We start from the raw sequence: 21876 nt of genomic DNA on the forward strand, positions 1-21876 counted from the left end.
CATCAATTGAGCAAAGCACCCTTATACATTCGTCGCACTCGTCATTCTCATAATTCACCTTCCACTTGGGGGGCTGGGAATTTTTTATCCAAACATAGAGTGTATAAATTTGTGTTTGGGGAGGTGGTCAGAGTTTGTAGTGCTGGAAAGGAAGTGTATGAGAAAGAATTGCAGGAAAAGACCATTCGAGATAAGAAGTCAAGAAACTGAAAGTGACATTGGACAGTTCATCCATTGGACAGTTCATCCATTGGACAGTTCATCCAAGCAGGATGACAAGAAGGACCGAGAGCACAATTAGAAGTGCCACCGGGGAAGCCAACGTCTTCTGATCCCACAGAAGGAGCCACGGGTGTGTTGCAGGATTAGCAGTGGTCTCAGGATCCAACAAGTTTCAGGTCAGGAGAGAAGGTAAAGAAACCATTCAGAGAGAACTATCCTTTGGAACTGGGATAGAACAGGATCGGGTAGTCTAGCACCCAACGCCTACAAAACGCAGCAGATGTCTTTTATGCTCAGAACATTTTCACCTTGGCAAAGGCAAGGGGCAGCTATAAGCTTGTAGCCTTGACTCCTCTTCTTCATGATTCGACTTCCCCAGCATGCTACCATCACAGTAGCTGTAGGAGGGCTGCACCCCCATATCATCCCTGCCAGAGTGTCCTCTCACACTCTTTGTTCCCCAGAACACACCTGATTCCGCTAGACCAAAATCCACTCATTCCCCCGTCCTTCCTTCTTTTTCCCTCATCCCTCCATATCAGCCAGTGAGCCACTTAGCGCCCAACAGGAAATAAGCATCAAGTAGTAAGATGTTTGTTCTTAAAAAGAATTGTTTCTCGTCCTCAAACCTCACTGTCTCTAAGGAGGCCTCCCCAGCTAGTTGTTTAGAGTCTGCTCCTTACCTCCTCGTAATACTTTCAAGAACTCCCAGACGTTAGTGTCCTGAATCAAGAGAGAAAGGTCTAGAAAAGGACGTGGTCCATCATCACTTCTGTAAGACTTGTCCTTCAAGTCCAAGTTTTCAGTCTAAAGGTCTGCCTCTTCGCCTAAATAATGGACAACAGAGATGCATTCTTGTTTCAGAGAAAACCTACCCCTTAAGACAATCTCGGCATTCTAAGCCAAATATCCCTCACTGGAGATCATTATGTAGAAAATGGCTGATGTCATATTGAAACCATTTGTTCTAGTTATTAATAAAGGCTGTTTTATAGAGTACATTACATACACCTAGTCATAATTTCATTTTATAGATTGATTTGCCAACTATATCATAAAATTTTTTTTAAAATTAAATAGTGTTTCCAAAAGTATAAGACATGCCTCTGTCCAATCTACAAACATTTGAACATTGAGTTTTCAATTACATAGAGCATATTTTATAAATTCTATAAATAATAAAGTAAATGCAAGAAGGGAAAAGGGAATGCAGCCTTGGTTCTGAATTAACTAAGACTTTCGGTTTACTATCATAGACCTAAGTAAGTTTCTCTTTCAAACCCTACACAGCTAAATTCATGTATAAAGATAAGTAACAAAATAATGAATTTGATGTCCTTCAAAGATTTTTTTTTAATTGAAATGTACTGCATTATTTATAACCTCACCAAGATAGTAGGATTTTTTCCTACTCCAGAGCTGGATGGCACAGTAGTCCTTGGGAACGCTTTCAAAAACAATTGTCCCTTGGGAATTCCCCGGTTAGAAACCAGTGGGGGAGGAGAGAAGGGAAAGGAAGGGTCAGTGCAATCCTTTCCTCTTCAAGCTCCCACAGCAAAGGTATTGGTGGCAGCCCGTCTGCACTGAGCCTTCTTTCAGCAGTGAGACTAAAGCGAAGATATGCAAAAGCTTGATCGTTACAGGTAATCCAGTGGCCTTCCACAAAAGGCCTTTAAAACCTTAGCTAGTAGAGAGATGAGTTTGCTTAAGGGTGCTCTGAATACTCAAGGTCGCCAAGTACTTGGAAACTCAGAAACATGACCTCTCCGGCTCATAAAACATTTAGCCCCTTCTCTCTCCAATAAGATCAATTAACCCAATATAACAAACATTGAAAGGCATCTGTCATTTACTAGCTAATATAATACTTAGAAAGATACTTAAATGAAAAGACGTTTGACCTTCAAAGCACTTGAAACTGATTGGGAAGACAAATAGCAAATCTAAATAGCACCATATGAAAACTGATAACCTCTTCACGGCAACATGTAAAAGGCTCCAGAGCCATAAGGAGAGCGCCTAGGAAAGATGAAGGGTGGGAAATGAGTGGAATGGTGGGTTCCTCGGGTGACATGATTCTCCAGCTGACTCTTATAGGAATTTGCTAGGCAGAACAGGAGCTGAGGACAGTCTAGGTAGAGAGCAACATGTGTGAAGGCAAGAAACAAAACACCTTACCTTCTAAGTCAGTCTGAAAACCAAGCTGATGGTGCCCGGCTATCAAAAGATATAGCGTCTGGCGTCTTAAAGGCTTGAAGGTAAACAAGCAGCCATCTAGCTCAGAAGCAATGGGATCAGGTATCAGGCATCAAAGAACAAAAAAAAATCATATCATTGTGAATGACGGGGAGTGCGGGGTGGAGACCCAAAGCCCATCTGTAGGCACCTGGATATCCCATTACAGAAGGGTCTCAAAAAGGAGACAAGCTAGTCAAGGTGTGATGTAGCAACGATGAAACATGCAACTTTCCTCTGGTTCCTAAATGATTCCTCCCCCCGCCCTCCCCTATCATGATCCCAATTCTACCTTACAAATCTGGCTAGACTAGAGGATGTACACTGGTACAGATAGGAGCTGGAAACACAGGGAATCCAGGACGGATGATCCCTTCAGGACCAGTTGTGAGAGTGGTGATACCTGGAAGGGGGAGGTAGGGGGGATAGAAAGGGGGAACTAATTATAAGGATCTACATATAACCTCCTCCTTGGGGGACGGAGAACAGAAAAGTGGGTGAAGGGAGACATCAGACAGGGCAAGATATGACAAAATAATGACATAAATTATCAAGGGTTCATGAGGGAGGGGCGAGCAGGGAGGGAGGGGGAAAATGAGGAGCTGATACCAGGGGCTTAAGTGGAGAGCATGTTTTGAGAATGATGAGGGTAATGAATGTACAAATGTGCTTTACACAAGTGATGCGTGTATGGATTTTGATAAGAGTTGTATGAGCCCCTAATAAAATGATTTTAAAAAGAAGAAAACAATGGTACGCTGCAAGGGTTAACTGGAAAAACAGTTAATGAAGTAAAAACAAGAAAGGCTGGTGAAGCATTCAAGGATAGCAAACGTGAGACGTTAGCACGAGAGGGGCCAAGGAGAGGCAGTGGTATGATCAGAACCTTGTGTGGGCTGAACGTTCAAAAAGAAAAAGTATCTGAGACAAAAGCACAGCCACCGCTGAGTTACAGCCCCGCAGAAACAACTGGTGTTTGCTTGGTCCATTAGTCTACTGGACTCATTGTTTCCATGTGTCTTTTTTGGGGGGAGACGTTACCCGTTTATTGTTCAACCAGAGTCCCCCATTCCAAAGGACAGGACATGGAGGAGGGGATGCACGTGATCACTTAGAGGGAGCCAACAGGGTTCATCATGGAAAGGGGCGCTGGGAATGCTCCAGATGGGTCTGAGAACACAAGGAGGTTGCAAATGGAGAGAATGCTCCAGATGGGTCTGAGAACATAAGGAGGTTGCAAATGGAGAGGCGGTGCTTGGGCTCAGGACAGAGGGAGGTGGCGTTCAAATCTAGGGTGAAATCCCCAGGAGCACTGGGCTGGGTCAAGGCAGGGAAGGAGACCAACCAAGTGGGGGGTTGGGCATGAGGTTGGTTGAGGAGCCATTTGAGCTGTCGTGACATTTGGGGATGGAGAGGGTGTTGGGCATGGGGCAGGGTGGGGAGATGGGTGGGTATGGCTTCGGGGGCCAGGATTGGAGTTGGGCATGGGATCAGGTTTGAGGTTGGAGCAGGGGTTACAGTTGGGGATGGAGATGGGGGTGGTGTCTGGGGCATTGAAAGGACAGTATGGGTTTGGGTAAGGGGTTTAGAGACTTTGCCTTGGGATTCTAAGTCAGGTCCAGGTGTCACCAGGTGACACTCAGAACCATTTCTGAGACCATAGTTATTTTGCGAGGTGGAAGGAGGGTCTGGTGGAAGGAGCCTGTTTTTAGGGCTATCTTTGATGGGGGCAGGTGGCCAGGAGAGGCCCTCTCCGGTGCTGTGGTGTTGGACCTTCCATGTCTTAGTACTCAGACTCCCATTCCTCCTCCACAGCAGGCGGCATGTCGGGGTGAGGTTCCAGATCTCGGGCATCCTTCTTTCCATTCTTGGCAGGAGGTGGTGGTGGCATCAGCGGGGCCAACCCCAGAGTCCCCTGGCCATCCTCTCTCGGGCTTCTCAGCTCGCCCACGTCCCCACGGCCGCTGCCCCTGGCCCCGGCCCTGGCCTGGCCACTGCTGGATGTCCCAGATCTCTCGCCCACAAGGCAGGTCCAACTGGGTGCAGCTGGTCTCAGGAGAGCAGGGGAGGACAAGGACTGTTGGAGTCTGTAGGCCCCCAACAGGGCATGGTGCAGAGGTAGGAGAGGGCATCCAGTCGGATGGGGACAGAGACAGAGGCCAGGCTCTCAGGGAGGCCCAGTGGGCTGGGGTACCCAGGAAAGAGGGTTTCAGGGTTGGAAAGGGTGCAGAGGACTCCAACTCAGTCCCAGGTGCTGGGGGACATGGGTTGGTCCCCTAACCCCTTCCTATAGTTGTTCCATCTTCTCAGGGCGTCTTTCCAAGTTTCTTCAAGTACCTTCGACCAGATCTGCCAGGGCCCCGGAAGGCAGGGGAGGAGCCGGGCCCTTGTGTCTTTTAATTTCCATCAATCTTTTCGACTCAGAACTGGGAGAGACCAATGGCTGGACCCTAAATGATCGCTCACCCCAAGTTGCTACTCACCAAAGTAGGGTGTAGAGCATTGACTTTGTGAATTATGTTGTTCCAATAGACTGCTTTTTAAAATTTTACTGGTACTTCATCCACATATTTTACAGTTCAGTTCAATCATATCATTACCATAATCCATTTTAGAAGATTTTCTTCTTTCTTGTACTCCTTGTTGTTCATGTAACTATTTTTTCAAGTGTCATAAAAATAGACACAACAAAACATTCTCGCATTCAACTTCTACTTGTATAATTCAGTGCCATTGATGGTACTCTTGTGATGTACAACTGTTATCGATAGCCTTCTCCAACTTGTTCTGCCAACATGAAAATACACTCAATGCCCCTAAGCTAAGGTGATCAGACGCCCCGCTTTTGGTGGGACGGTCCGATTTTTAACAATTTTTCCCACGTCCCGAGGTGTTTTAAAAGAGTCCCGATTTTTGGAAAGAATGCACGACAAGCTAGGGTATACGGCTTTCGGCTGCCATGTGGCTATTTAGCCAGGATATGAGTTTTATCAATGGTGTCCCGCTTGACCAATGTTACAATCTGGTCACCTTACCCTAAGCAAACACTCTTTCTCCTTAACCCATGGCAACCCTAGGTCGTTTGGTTTCTGTTGGATGTTTGTTTGTTTTCAAATAGTTTTCTTGATATAAGCTTAGTCTGACTAGATGCTCTGCAGATGGGCTTTGGGCTCCCACTGTCCTCCACCACCCTCTGCAAATTGGTTGTTCACAATTTAAGCTCTGAAGCTTTTTCCTTCATGATATTTGGATTTTGTTATTGTCATCTTTGGATCACACAGGCTGGTGTGCTTCTTCCATGTGGATTTCGTTGACTCCTCAGTTTGCCAATGGACTTTGGTGTCACCTGAGCCTATAGTCCTAATCTCCACCTCCCAGACCCAACAACTCATTCTTTCAAGGAGAATGGTTTTATCTGAGTTTCATAACTTCTTCCTATATGCGCTATCACATTCAGGGATACATTTGCAGCCAAGATAAATAAACATACAAATATCCTCTGTTAAGTTTCTCTCTCTCTCTCTCTCTCTCTCTCTCTCTCTCTCTCTCTCTCTATATATATATATATATATATATATATATATATATATATATATATATATATATATATAACACACACACACTCCCTCACTTACTGTGCCTGCATGTCTATCTTGAGCATTTACTTCTACATCACCACCGACAGAAGATTGTGTGTATGACAGTATTTGCTTCTGTTGTCTTTAGCTCACAAACCTCCAACGTCTCGTCCTTCCTTCACTTTTTATCAGACTCATCCTGGTTGTATATTGTCTTCCCCTTCACCAAGGATAGCACCTGTTTACACTCGAGCTTGTGACTTTCCATCCGCCTCTTATTTCCCATCTGTGTTAGACTGGGTTGACTAAAGAAACAAATCCAGAGACATGCATATACATAGAACAAAGAGCTTTATAATCAAAGAGTGAATTGTAGTTTAAGAAAACATCCCAGCCCAGTCCAGATCAAGACCATAAGTCTGATATTAAGTAAGGCTGATACTAGCCCATTCCTATTCCTATTCACAGCCACGCAGTATATGCAATGACACAAAATACAGGAAGATCACAAGCCAATGGATGCAAAGTCCTGTGGATCCAGTGGTGGCAGAGGGCTCTCTCAAGTCTCAGCACGGCTCCGCGTGACATGTAAACAGGAAGATGAAGCAGAGAGAGGGAGTGGCTAGCCTCTAGGGTGCCATTTATCTCCTTTGCCCTCCAATCAAGCTGCGACCTGATTGACAGGCTAAACTCCACCCCTTCACTCTTAATACCCTCAAGTTGACATGAGATTATGTAACGACCACACTATCCCTGTTCATCTTCAAATTATGCTTCTTTTAGTGCGAAATTTTTTTCTTGACTTTTTATAATAGTGGTATCATACACTGTCCTTTTGTGATTGGCTAATTTCCCTGAGCTTAATGTTCTCCAGGTTCATCATGTGGTGACGTATTTCCCGGATTTATTGTGACTCTTTAACATTGCTTAGTGTTCTGTTGTGTGCATATCTCAGTTTCTCCATTCTTCCACCAGTGGGCCGTTAGCTCTTTTCCATCTTCTTGCTGTTGTGAATAGTGCTGTCATGAACAAGGGTTTGCGTATACCTGTCTGTGCTGTGGCTCTGACTTCTTTAGGATATAAACCAGGTGGAGGGATTGCTGGACCATGCAATCTCTCTATCCCACAGGGAAGGATTCTCAAGAGCAGATCTAGCACACTGTGCAACCGTGGCACTCACACCATCTTTATGAAAAATCTCAGCCACCGTGATTCATGAGTTACGGTTACCAGGTTTTTAAGAACAAAAATATGTAATCATAAGATCACTTGAGACGGAATGCCAGATAAGTGCTTGTTTCTCTATTTAAAAGTAACTGCTGTTTTAGTGCTTTGTTCACTTAAGGCCGTTCATCCTTGATTTATAAATTCCGGTTAAATCACCGTAAGTGGTTCTAAGTTTTATGACAGTGCTGCATGTGCTTGAGGAGAGGAGGCACCAAGTCATCCTTTTACAACCTTTGTCTGTTTATTTTTCAGGTCAATAACTCGGTCTTACTACCGCAACTCAGTTGGTGGATTCTTAGTGTTTGACATCACTAACCGACGATCCTTTGAACATGTGAGAGATTGGCTCGAAGAAGCAAAAATGCATGTACAGCCATTTCGGATTGTGTTTCTGCTAGTTGGACACAAGTGTGATTTAGCTTCACACCGTCAAGTTTCGAGGGAAGAAGCTGAAAAACTGTCCGCAGATTGTGGGATGAGATATATCGAAACCTCAGCAAAAGACGCCACAAACGTTGAAGAATCTTTCACTATCTTGACAAGAGACATCTATGAACTTCTTAAAAAGGGGGAGATTTGTATTCAGGATGGCTGGGAAGGGGTCAAAAGCGGTTTTGTTCCGAATACCGTGCATTCTTCTGAGGAAGCAGTAAAGCCCAGGAAAGAGTGCTTCTGTTGACGTCAGCCACGCCAAAGACCTAAGACGAGCAGACCGGGTGTCGTTCAAGATAAATACCAATATTAAAAGCAGAGTGCCGCAATGCAAGCATTTGAGAATGTCGTTTACCTGACTCACCGCCCATATTAACACTATTGTGTAACGTCTTAAATTCAGAACACTATGCTTATGTGTTAAACTATGAGATTGGATGTTAGCAGGCAAAGAAGCCTTTTTTTTTTTTTTTAGAAACTCAAGTATCTGCATAATTACCTCTGTTTTCACCTTGTTATCACATGGCTGGCCTTAGTGTCCGAGAATGTCCATCTTTCTCCTTCATCTTGACAGTCTGAAGTGGTGTGTTTGTGTGGTCTCATTTTAAAACTGTTAAGTATATTCTCTGGAGTTAGTTAATTTTAAACAGTAAAATGGATATCAAAGTACACTGTTCACTTACAAGGAATTCTCAGAGGTGTCGACCAGAACTAAAATGGTAGTTTACTACATAAGGAACCAGATTTTTTAACCATTTTCTTTAATTTTGTCTGAACATAAGGGAATACATTTTATACTAATTTTTCTTCTCTGATTTATTGCTCCTGAACATTTTATAGCTTATAAATGTGTCTGAGAATCTAACCAAAATATTTCACTGCAAATACATGTAAAAATACAAACAAGCACCCATTTATCAGCAAATGTTTTCATATTTTAGTATACTGTCCTGCCTTAGAGGAAACAAGTTCACTAATATGCTGGCAAATTCAAAGAAATTAAATGCAATTTACCTTGAACCAGTGTCAAAATGATCAATATAGGTAAATAGAACATATTTCTTTTTAAAATCATTTTCTTGGGGGCTTGTACCACTCTTATCACAATCCATGGTGTCAAGCACATTTGTGCATTTGTTGCCCTCATCCTTCTCAAAACATTTTCTTTCTACCTGAGCCCTTGGTATCAGCTCCCCATTTTGTCCCCTCTCTCTGCCCTCCCTCCCTCATGAATCCTTGATAATTTATAAATTATTATTTTTCCATGTCTTACACAGTCTGACATCCCCCTTCACCCACTTTTCTGTTGTCCGTCCCCCAGGGAGGGGGAGAATATATTTCTAAATTATCTTATTTCCAGTAGAGGAAAACTATAGAAAGGAGTTTTCTGGGCAAGGAAAATTGACTAAATTGTTTTATATATTTAGTACTCAAATTGTATTTTATAATCTCACGTGTGAAAGTGAAGATGGAGTAATGAATCAAGAATTTCAATAACTTCTAAGCGCCCTAATTTTTAATTTACCAATTTAAACTCCTTTCCTGGAAGGGGCATTTTGAGCATGATGTCAACTGTTTTGTAATGTACATTTCTACTCTACTCTGTATGCCAGGTCTAATCATGAAGAGGGAGACGGCATGAAAGCTGTCTTCTTGGAAACGTGAGAGCTTTACTGCTAAACTGCAGTTACCTCATTTGTTTAAAAACCAAAGCAGACTAGTTGAAAAGAACATTTAACTAGACATTAGAAAGCCTGCGTTCTAAGCTTGCCTTTACTGTGCCAATGTTTGACCATGAGTAAATCAGCTAACCAGTCCAGACAGCAGCTTTTCTCATCCATGGCATATGAAGTCAATACCCCATGATGGTGTTGTGGGGATGATTTTGAGAATTAAGTGAATCATGAGGAAAAAGTTTTGTAAACAGAGGAAACATTATGAAGATGTGAAGTTGTCACCTCGCATGCATGAGAAATTTCTTAGCAATTCTTCCCTCCCTCCCAGTACAGAGGGAGCAGGAAAAGGTACGGGTTTTCATGGATCAAGGGAAATCCTTGGTTTAGATGCCCTACCCTCTGCCCTTTTAATCTGAACCACTGTCCTCCACAGTGGAAATGCTTGGGAGGAAATCCCCCTGGAGAGGTAAGCCAATCAAAAGTCTTGTTCAAAAGGGATTGAAATCATTAAAGTGCTGGGTTAGTAGACTATTTTTAGAAAGTTTTTAATAAATAGTATCTTCTGGTTAACAACCTACGAGGACATTTTGTTTTATAAATTGTCAACCAATTCCCATTCTTGCAGCTTAACTTTTATCTGGGCCTGTCATCTACTAGTAGATTGGGTATTTTACTTAATAATCAAGCCAAGTGGACAATTCCTTCCTGAAACAGAAGTATCTACAAAATTGCTTCCATTCTCATTTTGTTAGCATGTCTCTGACCTTGTTGCTGTTGTTAAGGTGCCGTTGAGATGGTTCCGACCCATAGCAACTCTATGCCCAAGCAAACGAAACTGTCCGATCCCGTACTTTCTGACATTTGTGTCCAAAAATGTCAGTAATGCTCATTTTCCTTGATAGCTTGAAATGTGTTTTTAGGCATCTTTGAAGTGGATATTTAATCATATTTTAAATCCTTATGTATTTTCTAGGTTCCTCTAGAAATTTTAATAGTGTTATGGTGAAAAGAATGTAAATTATAGCATTATAAAATTTTTGAATATTTATAATGGCAGCATTCTCTTGACATATTCAGATTGATTTTACTAACATGAGTTAAAACTGTCATTGATGGTATGAGAACCCACCTGGCCCCAAAGCACCGGATTATCTGATTTTACTGTTACAATGTAGTATATCTTATTTTCAAACCATTCACCTTCACCCCAAATGGCATAAACTCAAATCCTGGATATCTAACAGTTGTTTAAAGTGTGCTAACGTTTAGCTGCTAAGATACAAAATGAGATTGAACCTGGAGTGGACAACATTTATAATATTCATGTTGGGATAAAACTAGTTTACCAAATGAAAACCACATGATCTAAGACAGAATAGAATTAAAGAACTAGAAGGAACAAAGGGGAAGGAGGAGCCACAAAAAGTTTTTCTATTACCGTGTGTGTGTGTGTGTGTGTGTTTAGAGAGAATAAAAGGAAAATGTGATGTAACTGAATGCACAAAATACTAAAATTAAACTAGATCATTTTGATGTTGGGGAGGAGCTATTGGAGGTAAACAATAGTAACATGAACAATGGCTACCAAGATCTGAGTTCGTACACAAAACTGCCAACACGCCTGAAAAGCCGCAGCCAGATATTTGATCCATGTGTATATGGATATGTAATAGCCGATCTGTTTTCCTACACATTTAGTACACAGAATATGGATAAGTATAATGTCCGAATAGTAAAAATCTTTTCTTCGGGTCAAACAATTTGACTTAAGTCTCTTAGAAATCAGCTGTACTTATATTGAAATTATTTAAATTTAATGTTGCTTAAAATTTTAAACTAATGAATATGTACCAAATTACTGAATATTTTAACTAACTGTGGTAGAAGAGAAATTAAGAACTGCCATAAATGGATCCCAGGCAGAAATCACATAAAAGGGAAACCTGGCAGTGTAGTGGATTAGGGACTGGGCTTACAACCTTAGAAGCCCTTGGGGTTGGTTCTACTCTGCCCTGTAGGGTGACTCTCAATCAAAATTGACTTGATGGCGGTTGGTTGGTTGGTTGGTTGCAGCTGCTTAACCCTTTAAGTCCATAGAGTGATGTGATGATTCATTAAATGATAAGCTAAGCCAAAATGACTACATCAGAGTGCTTTCAAATGCCGTCTTGAAGTATGTATACGTACATGATAGTAGCAAACATGATTTCTTGAGCGTGTACTTTAGGTTTCCAAAAGCTTCTAGCACCCCTGACTGATTTGTCAATATTTTGTGGCTACCAAGGCGGTCTTTTCTATTACTTAGAAAATTCTACAGACCAAAGTTTTTTAACTGGACTTGACATCATATAAAAATTAAATATATGGATTAAAATCTTTTTGAGGTTCCTTTTGTCAGATTTCACACTGCCCGTATTCAATTAAGTATGAAACTTGTACTGACTTCAGAGAGTGCACTGTAGGAGTAATATTTGGGCAGTTTCCTTAGGTCTACCTAATAGAGAGGCACCATAAATCAGTGTTCACCGGAGTTGGAGTGAAAATGACTCAATACTAAAGACTCATTTCATAAGCAAACCGATTAACAGTGCCTGCAGATAGTTAGTTTGGAAGTACAAATGACACGTCATTTTTAAGGGAGAAAAAAGTCTACAAAGGCTTTTATAAAAAAGGCTTTAAAATTAAGCCCTTTCTATTTTAAAATAGTGGAATACATTTCCAGTCCGGATTGAGCTTTTGGAAATTCCACAGCCCAAAATTGACACCTCTGCTTCAGAATCTTTAATTCCCAATGTTTTCACCAAACTCGCTTGATCTTAAAATAGCTAACCAACTAACTATTCTCATCAATTGACTCAACTGCTTTATAACCTAGTACTTCTATAATTTTAAAAACTGATGCAGTAAGACACAAGTGATTAACTGTGACAATCGTTATCAATCACTACACAATCCAGTTCACTTACTATGCATAATCATGCTAGATAATAAATTAAAGGAATTTTTTAAAGATATATATATTTTAAAGTCTTCCTTTTTGTTAATCTTGGTGAAACTTTTGTCTTCTTTTAAACAGTGCCTAAAACATTTTTTATTTTTGTGATATTCACTGCATATCAATTGATGGTTATTATGTTGAATTAATACCATTAAATGTAAGCCCCACATACTGGGTTTAAATTTATACATTCCATAAAGAAATAATTATGTTTTGCTATCATCATCTTGTGCCTTTGTTTCCCCGAGAATGACAACCAATGAAAGAAATATGGTATAAACTTTTTGAAGTCTATTATTAGTGTTAATTGATTTTAAAATCTCAATAAAAAGAATGAGAATGAGTTATGATTGTCACAGAATTGTTACATGTTCATCTTTAGTGTGGCTTTCAAACAGAAGTAATGATTTAACTGCAATGTGGTGCAGGTGTGTGTATGTGTAAGGAAAAGGTCCGCAAGTCCTTATGTATTACATAATATCCTGGTGGAGTCTTGGGCAGAACCATGTAATCAAACGTTAATATTCATGCTGCAAAATGTATGCATACATAGCCACACCCAAAATGATAAAATTAATAAATTACTTGGCAGTTTAGGTCAGATTTTTGGCTGCTAAATGAGTTTCCAAGAGAAATTTTCAACTTTAAGAGGTTTTTGAGTTCAGATTGTGGCCATGTACTATGCTGTAACAGATGTTTTAGAATTTGTGACTTTTCTGGAGCAGTTAGTAAGAGCTCAGTACATTTCTAGTTGAACTGTTAAAGACTCTCATTCTGTACATGCATGTAATCAGTTACACATGTAAAACGTGGGCAGCGGTACCAGGCACAGAATAAGCACTTGATAAATGCTACTTTTAATGCTCATTTTCAGTTTTATTTTTCTTACAGTGCTGAATTGTCAAGAAGCCAGCCTTAATCTCCAGAGTTTGTCTGAAACTAATTGGTGATAGTGGCTTATCTCGCTAGTTCACTCGGAATGGCCTGGCTCTGTGAACCGGTCTGGCAGTGGGAGAAGGGTGCTTCAGCATTGGCCTGCAGGATGAAGGAGCGGACGGACGGTAGGGTGTTGGGGAGTGCTGGGGCTCCAGAGCAGCGCCCCACCCAATGAAGTGCTCTAGTGAGGTGGGTCCCTCGCAAGTCGTGACAGCAGCACTGGGAGCAGTCATCAAAAGAACAGATGGTAAATATGCATAGTGTAGTAAGAATTGGGCCCTTTAGTCAGTTATACACAATAAGGGAGCCCTGGTGTGCAGTACTTAAAACACTCAACTGCCACCCAAACAGTCAGCGGCTTGAACCTACCAGCTGCCTTGTGAGAGAACAAGGTGATATGCTTCTGTCTGGCAGGACCACAGCCCTCAGGGGAAGTTCTCTGTCCTACAGGCGCACTAAGAGTTGGAGTCCACTCTATAGCAATGATTTTGGTTTCTGTGTAAGCAATGATTTTTCAGTAGCGTTTTTTAAAATAAATTTTGTTTTGTTTTTTTAAAAAAATTTTATAAATGACATGTAATTCATATGCTATAGAATTCACCAGTTTAAAAGGTATAGGTCAGTTGTTTTAGTAGATCCACAGAGTTGTGTAAACATCATCCCAGTTGGTCTGAGAACATTTTTTGTCATCTTCAAAAAAAAACTTGTAACTTTTAGCTATCAACTCCCAATCTCCACATTTCCTTCTCCTCAGACTTCAGCAACTACGATTCTATTTTCTGTGGTTGCATATTTGACTATTCTGGGAATTTCATATGTATGGAATCATATGATATGTGATTTGTTTCTTTTAGTTAGCATGTCTTCAAGATAATAGCATAATTTTTAACAAAAATGTCCTCATTATAAATACAACCTCATTGTACAAACTTTGGGAAATGTAGAGAATCAGAAAAAGTAGAAAATCACCCTTAGACTCATCACCAAAAGCAACTATTTTAATATTTAAGATTTTTCCTTCAGTAATACAGGGCTAATCATGTTACAAAGAAGGAGGGAAATCAAATTAGGTATATGTAAAATATAAAGTGAAAGGCTCTTTTGACCTACCCTAATTCTATTCTCCTCATAAAGAAAACCACTTCATATCTTTATTTGCATCCTTCATCATTTTCACACATAAATAAAAGAGAGCGGGCTATATCAATAGGATCAATCTGTATTACTCTGTAACTTGCTTTTTGCATATGGTCTTGGAAATCCCTTATGCCGATCTATGATTTTGGCAGCTTCATAGAGTACACAAATACACAGTCAAATATCACCAAATTATTCCCAACAATAGACATTAAATGTCCCTTAATCATCCCAAGTGTTTGTAATGTTTTGCTACTATAAGCAATAGTAAAATGAGCATTTTAGTGCGCATATTTTTGGGCAAACGTACTAAGCAATTTTGTGTGATGAATGTCCACAAGTGAATGTATTGGGTTAAAAGGCATGCACATGGCCAAGTTTCCCTAAAGAAGATGGCCTCATAGGATTTATGAGGATTCTTCCCCCTCAGATCAGTATTAATACTATGTGATGGCAGAACTATGACATGCTGACAATCTGACTATAATTTCCATTTCCATCTGAAACTGAGCATCTCATATATTTATCATCTGTATTTTTCCAATAAATTGCCCATTTATAACCTTTTACAATTTTCAACTGGATGATGAGAATATTTGCAGTGTTTAAGAACACTGTCTATAAGAAGGACAGATACTCTGCGTTTTATTTTAGAAATAACCCTGGAACCTGCTGTTTGTACTTTTCACCTATCTGTTCTCTTTCATTGTAAAGAACTTTTAATTTTCAGGAATTTCTCATTTCCCCCCACCTGTCAGGGTAGCTAGCTCCAACACATAATCACGGGTCCGGAGGCACAATTGTGCAGTTATAATGTATTAAAGATGATAGTAAAGTCATAGAGAATAAGAGAGATAGGAGAGAGAATAAAATGAAGGAGTCAGACACATTTCATAGTAGCATGCTCACCTCAGTCCCGCTTGGTGGTCCATGTGGGGATGTGGAAGGTGGGGAGGGCAGGAGAGAGGGGAGAGGGAGCAGGGAAGGAGGACCGGCGGAAAGGGGACAGGGCTGGAGAGGGAGGATCAGGGACCAGCGGAGAGAGCATCGATTGTTTGGGGGCTGTAAAGGCGAAACCAAGGAACAGGGAGGAAGACGGACGTGACAGGACAAGGGAGAGCAGAAACTGCTTTATTCGGTGGGGGGAGCTCCCGGACGAGGTTCCATGAGGGAGGCCAACAGATCAGGGAAGTCCTGCTCAGCGGCTGCGGGGCGAGGGCTTTTTAAAGGAGAGTAAGGAATTTAGGGAAATTAGCATATGGGGCGTGGAAACCAGGAGAATTGCTGGTGGACTCCTGGCTGCTTTCTCCGAGCCAGTAGCATCTGGTTTCACTGGTGATCTTATCTGGCGCCGGCGGCTGCTGACCTCCGGGATGTGCAGGGAAGCTCGTGCAGGGCCCGGACCTGCTTCAGCTTCGTCCAAACGGGGGCTGCCTAGTTCAGACCCGACCCAAACGGGCTATTTGTAGCTAGCCGCAAGACATGCATATTCAGTTGTTACGTATGTCACAAGGTGGGTGGTAACCACAGTAAAGTCCCAGAGCTCAAAGGTGAGGAGACCCAATACCTGCATTGGGGGAAAGCAATGAGGGGGATGGGTGCCTCCGTGGACGGAGATAACAAGAATGTCTGCTTCTACTGGGAGACAGATCAAGCATGTGTTCACTTTAAGGCAGCATTGCTGTTACGGAGAATCAGTGGAAATGACATGTGTTAGTTTCCCACACCACCCCCTGTGTCTTCTAGGATTTATGTCTTGATTAGAAATTTCTTCCTTAAGCCCAAATTATAAAATACTCTTCTATATTTTGCTTAGAGGTTTACACTTTTCTATACCTTTTTTTAATATGGCATGATCTAGTTTTATTTTTCTTATGAGTGACATCCCAATGCCATTGTCTCAATATCCTTTATTTCTTTCTCCAGACATTTAAATTGCCATCCTCATCGCCTACGGTTTATGCATCTATACTTAGCTCTACATGTATCTGTACAGAATATATTTCCATTCCTGTTCTGTCCCACTTGTGCATTATTGAATTAGTAATATATTTTCATTTACTGAAGTTTGAAAATAGGGTAATGACTAACACAGTGGCAAGAAGCGTCTGCTGCCCATCCAGAAGGGTAAAGGTGCCCAATCGCGACCTGAAAGCTGATGGTTTGGACCTCCCAACAGCTCTATGGTGTGAAAGACCTGGTTATTTGCCCCTATAGATCACAGCCTAGACAGACAAACCAACCCATAGGGCAGTGCTGCTCAGTCCTGTTATGTTGCTCGAAGTGTACACAACCACAACCCCTGGGTTCCAGTGCCCAGGCTATCGGCTCGAAATACAATTTCCTATTTAGAAGAGCCAGAGTTCTTTGTTGAAATGACTGATTTGTGATCTACAATAGGGAATGTACAGAATGAACCTGAACATCTTCTCCAAAAAGTAAGGAGATTTTTAAAGCATACTGGAGACATGTCCAAAAGACTTCTGTGAAAATTTAAAGAGGCCCAAACTGGGATAATAAGTGCATCAACATGAATAGTAATAGAGTTAAACAACATTAAATATTGTCAAATCTATGAGCTAAAAATGAGACTCCACAACCATGGAAGCAGCAGTCAAGAAATCAAAGGACTCATTGCATTGGGCAAATCTGCTGCCCAGGCTCTTCAGTTTGTTAAAGAGAAGGGTGTCACTTGAAGGACTGGGGTGTGCCTAACACAAGCCAAGTATGTTCAGTCTCCTCTTAGGCCTGGGAAAGTTGGACTTTGAATAAGGAAGACTGTAAAAGAATCGATCCATTTGAAATTTGGTGCTGGCAAAGAATGCCTAAAGTACCAGGGGCTGCCAAAAGAATAAACAAATCTGAGCATGCACACAGGTGTAGAGAAGAGCTCAGGAAACACGGAATCCAGGTCAGATAAACCCTGCACGATGAGGAATGGCAGTAGAGATACCAGGAGGGTAGCGGGGAAGGTAGGGAGATGAGAGGGGAAGAAACCACAGGGGAAGGGAGACAGTGGTCGGTGTAAGATATGAAAATAATAATATAATTTATCAAGAGGTCACGAGGAGGGGGAGGGTAAAAAGTAGAGCTGATACTCTCAAATAGAAAGTAAATGTTTGGAAAATAATGCTGACAACATGTACAAATATGCTCGATACAATTGATGTATGGATTGTTGTCAGAGCTGTAAGATGTCGCTTCTCGGCCTTTTGGCTAAGATCAAGTGTAGTGAAGAGCTGTAAGAGACCCCCATAAAATAATCTTTTTTTCATGTTTATTTTCTTTATTTATTGTGCGGGTAGCCAGCCACCCCACCACCCCAATTAATCACAGGTTCAGTAGGCACAACTGTGCGGTTAAGATATATAAAGTTTACAGGATTACAGTAAGGTCATAGAGAAATAAGAGGGATAGGAGAGAGAGCAAAATATGGAGTCAGACACATTCATGGTAGCATGCTCACTTCAGTTCCTCTTGGTGGTACACATGGAAGTGGGAGAGGAGAGGGTAGCAGAGAGCTCTCTTGAGGTTTTATTTCTAACCAAAGTTTATATGTCTTTGGGGGTATGCAAGCTCCCTGATTACAGATAACGACCTACATCATAGAAATGGGTTGTAACATAGGCAATACAAGCAATAGGAGGGGGATGACCTAGGCATGTACATGCAGTAGTAAATGGAGGGAATAGGGGTACATCTGTGACAAGATGGGCAGTCCCTAGACTCAATACATTAGCCTGACCTTAGTCATCCTTGAGTGGTCCTGGGGTTGCCTTCGGGCTCTCCTTCAAGGGAACAATATCAGGAGGGAGTGGGCCCTCCTGGGGTCAGTCAGACAATGCAGTCTGGTTGCTCTAGATACCCTTAAGGAGCATAACTTCTGACGTACTTTCGTTGACCTCCTAGTGGACAGTCATTTACAGCACCTTGGGTTTGACATATTTGTGGGGGACAGCTTGGGAGAAATCTCTGTATCCCACAATTTATTTTACACATTTGATTGAGGGCTTCTACAGCTCTTAGAACAATCCATACATCAATTGTATCTAGTGTCTTTGTACATATGTTCCCTTCATTATTTCCTGGACATTTATTTTCTATTGAGCCCTTGATATCAGCTTCTCTTCCCCCTCCCCCCTTGTGTTCCCTTGATAAATTATTATTTTCATATCTTACACTGAGCTCTGTCTCCTTTCTGTGAGGTTTCTGTTGTTTGTCCCCATGGGGGCAGGGGTGTGGTTATGTGTCAATCATCATGATCAGTTCCCCCATCCTCCCCTCCTCTCCCCACTTTCCTCCTGCCCTCCTCATATCACTACTCCCATTCCTGTTCCTGGATTCCATGTGTCCTGAGCTCTTATCTCTCTTTTTTTAAACATTTTATTAGGGGCTCATACAACATTTATCACAATCCATACATACATCAATTGTGTAAAGCACATCTATACATTCATTGCCCTCATCATTTTCAAAGCATTTGCTCTCCACTTAAGCCCTTTGCATCAAGTCCTCTTTTTTCCCCCCGCTCCCTCCCTGCTCCCCTCTCCCTCATTTGCCCTTGATAATTTATAAATTATTATTTTGTCATATCTTGCCCTGTCTGATGTCTCCCTTCACCCCCTTTTCTGTTGTCCGTCCTCGAGGGAGGAGGTCACATGTAGGTCCTTGTAATTGGTTCCCCCTTTCCAACCCACTCACCCTCTACTGTCCCAGTATGGATATCATTGTGAAGAACGGAATTTCCAGAACACTTAATTGTGCTAATATGGAACCTGTACATGTCTAAGAGGCAGTCATTTGAATAGAATGACTACCTGGTTTAAAATAAGGAAAGGTGTGTGTTAGGGTTGTATCCTTTTGTTAGATCACTAGATTAGGGACAAAGTGGGGTTGTCTCCCCCAAATGCCTGCTCTAGCTGAAATCACCTGGCAGGGCCACATAAATAGGGGTTGGAGGGAAATCAGGCACACTAATTGAACACCTATGGGGAAATCCAGAACTGGGCATGTGCAAACCAAGCCCCCTAGCTCAGGTGAAACCTAAAAAGTAGCCTCCACTGGGGACCAAAACATACAGGTGGGTCTAACTCAGCCAATAAGAACAACAATACTCTCAACCACTTCTTCCCCAGCCAGTTGGGTGGTGGCGAATAGGAGCCAGCTGCTGAAAGGCCAAGCCCCTCTTGGACTCTTCTATTCAACTTCAGACAGAGGGTGGGGCTCTCTCCCACGTGCACCTGCACACGCAAACGCAAGTGCATGCCTGCTCCAGGCCTACACGGGCCCACAACCTCTTCTTGGCCTCTGGGGATTCTCCAGTTCTGCACATATGTCCCTATATTCTTTTCACGTGGCATTTCATGCCCATTTGCGAATGCAATGAGGCTTCCCTTGGGTCTGCCATGCTTTCCAGAAATAACATGTACCTTTTCAAGACTTCCATAAAAACTTACTTGGATTATCAAAGTGTTTCTGCCATATGAATCCTTTCAGTAGGTGAAGCAAGGAAGTGTGGGAACAGGTATAGTTCAACTAGGTTCGGCTTGAAGAGGCTGTGGAAAACTAAAGTTTGAGGTGGGCCTAAGTTTCGGTTTCTTGGAAAAGGCCTAAGGTTCAGTTTCAGGTTCCTGGAACAGACGTAAACCACCGCCTGATGTAGCCTGACTCACGCTGACCAATGGGACACAGTGTCCAACAGGCGACCACCCACCGTCGGCAATCGAGAGGACACACGCGACCCTACTGGCCAGTCGCTGCCGGACAAGACGCACCAGAAATATTCTCCAATAAATTTAAAGAATAATAACCCTGGACTGCCCCTTTCCCCCTAACCCTATAAAAGCCTGGAGAACAAAGAACTCGGGACTGATCCCCTTTGGACGCTGGGTCCCCACTGCGCTGGGCAGTGGAGGGAGGAAGCCCTAGCTCGAGCTAGAAAAATAAATGCCTTTTGCCATTTTTGCATCTCAACTGGTCATAATTCTTCCATGCGCCCAAGGTGAGCTCGCATTCCATTCCCCAATCTAACAGAAGCAAGGTAAACCCAATCCAGAAACCTAGCGTAGCCATCATACTGTTTCAGTGTATATGCTAAGCAAAAAATCTGAAAGGCTAGACTAAACTCAACAACACAGTTTCTAGATTAGAAGTTATTTCCATTTGTTTTATGGAGAAGAAACAACCTTGTTTCTTCAAAACAGAAGGAGACTTAGAGTAGTTGATTGAGAGCAAACACTTCAGCCTTCAGAAAGGATTATAGTTTAATTTTAAAGCCAAAATTCTCACCACTGGACATCTTGATAGATTGGGGGAAATTGGGGTTGCCTGTGGGAAACAACTGGGAAGAGAGTCATGTGCAAACTCAACATTCATACGTTAAGGAGTCTGTGAAAATGGGATTCCCTTGGAAGGAACCTTCCCGTTTGTAGGTTGGAGATGCATTCCACTCACCTTCTCCTAAGTAAAAGTTATTCCCCACAACATCTCCCACATAAGACCAATTGTAAGGTGCTACTTGCAAGCACATGGCTGTGACTATTTATGCTTGAAGGTCAACTGCTTAAAGCTACCTGCCTGAAGGTTTTCTGCAATCTAAGGCAATCAGACACTATTGTCTGTCCCACCCTAAGTAGGGCCCACTTCCTTCTGATAAGGATCATAAATTGTTCTCCTGGAGAAGAGCTTAGAGGGCCAAGGTTAGGCTGCATCTTGACTCTAAAGCCAGTCCATCTTGTTACATATGTGCCTTCCTGTCACATGTATGCCTCTGTAGAACCTCCCCTTCCTATTGTGTGCACACCCCTAGCTCATCCCCCTCCTGTTATGTGTATGCTTCTTGTACAACCCCTGCCTGTTATGTATGTGCCTGCATGTCTGAGATTACATAAACTCATAAGATTATGTTACAGCCTCTCTCACTCCTGGAACCTGGATCCTGATGTCATGGCTGCACAGGTGAGCCTTGCAGGCTTCATCTTGTCTGATTTCTCTTTAATTTACCCCTCAATTACACAAATGCCCCTTGGACCCATTCAATTGTGGGAGCTGGTACCCCAAAAATGGCACCCTGAAATAGGAACTAAGGGATGGTCTCAGAGGTGAAATTACCCCCCATGCAATGGTTGTGTGACCCCATTGGACAAGGAGTGAATCGCGGAAGTTGTTTGAAGTGAGGATTTGGTTGGGGGATTATTAGCACATAAATAATATTAATAGTAGTAATGCTAATAATTATGCATATATATATAAAGAGGACAATGGGGAAAGGTAAAACTAAACTTATGGTGTTAAACTCCACTTACTGAAAAAAAACAGGACTTAAAAGTAACGAACAGAAAGATGCAAGGTTTTCCACAGGGAGTGAAAAAGTATAATCCGTGGTTCCCGAGGAAGGAACTTTTGATATGGAGACCTGAGAGTAGGGCCTTGTAAA

The 21876-nt window shown here is 42.0% G+C and overlaps 1 protein-coding gene and 1 pseudogene across 1 annotated transcript in view; both read left to right on the plus strand.

The window, feature by feature from the left end:
* Nucleotides 1-12627, plus strand: part of RAB39A (RAB39A, member RAS oncogene family) — a 30459-nt gene extending 17832 nt beyond the window's left edge. Inside the window, exon 2 of the mRNA XM_075546548.1 lies at nucleotides 7515-12627. Coding sequence (XP_075402663.1) covers nucleotides 7515-7941 — 427 coding nt within the window. The 3' untranslated portion in view covers nucleotides 7942-12627. The remainder of the gene's footprint in view (nucleotides 1-7514) is intronic.
* Nucleotides 12628-17637: 5010 nt separating this feature from the next.
* LOC142447414 (U2 spliceosomal RNA) lies at nucleotides 17638-17811 on the plus strand (annotated as a pseudogene).
* The last annotated feature ends 4065 nt before the right edge of the window (nucleotides 17812-21876 follow it).

Source organism: Tenrec ecaudatus, chromosome 4 (genome assembly GCF_050624435.1).
Source record: "Tenrec ecaudatus isolate mTenEca1 chromosome 4, mTenEca1.hap1, whole genome shotgun sequence".
NCBI classification, from domain to species: Eukaryota; Metazoa; Chordata; class Mammalia; order Afrosoricida; family Tenrecidae; genus Tenrec; species Tenrec ecaudatus.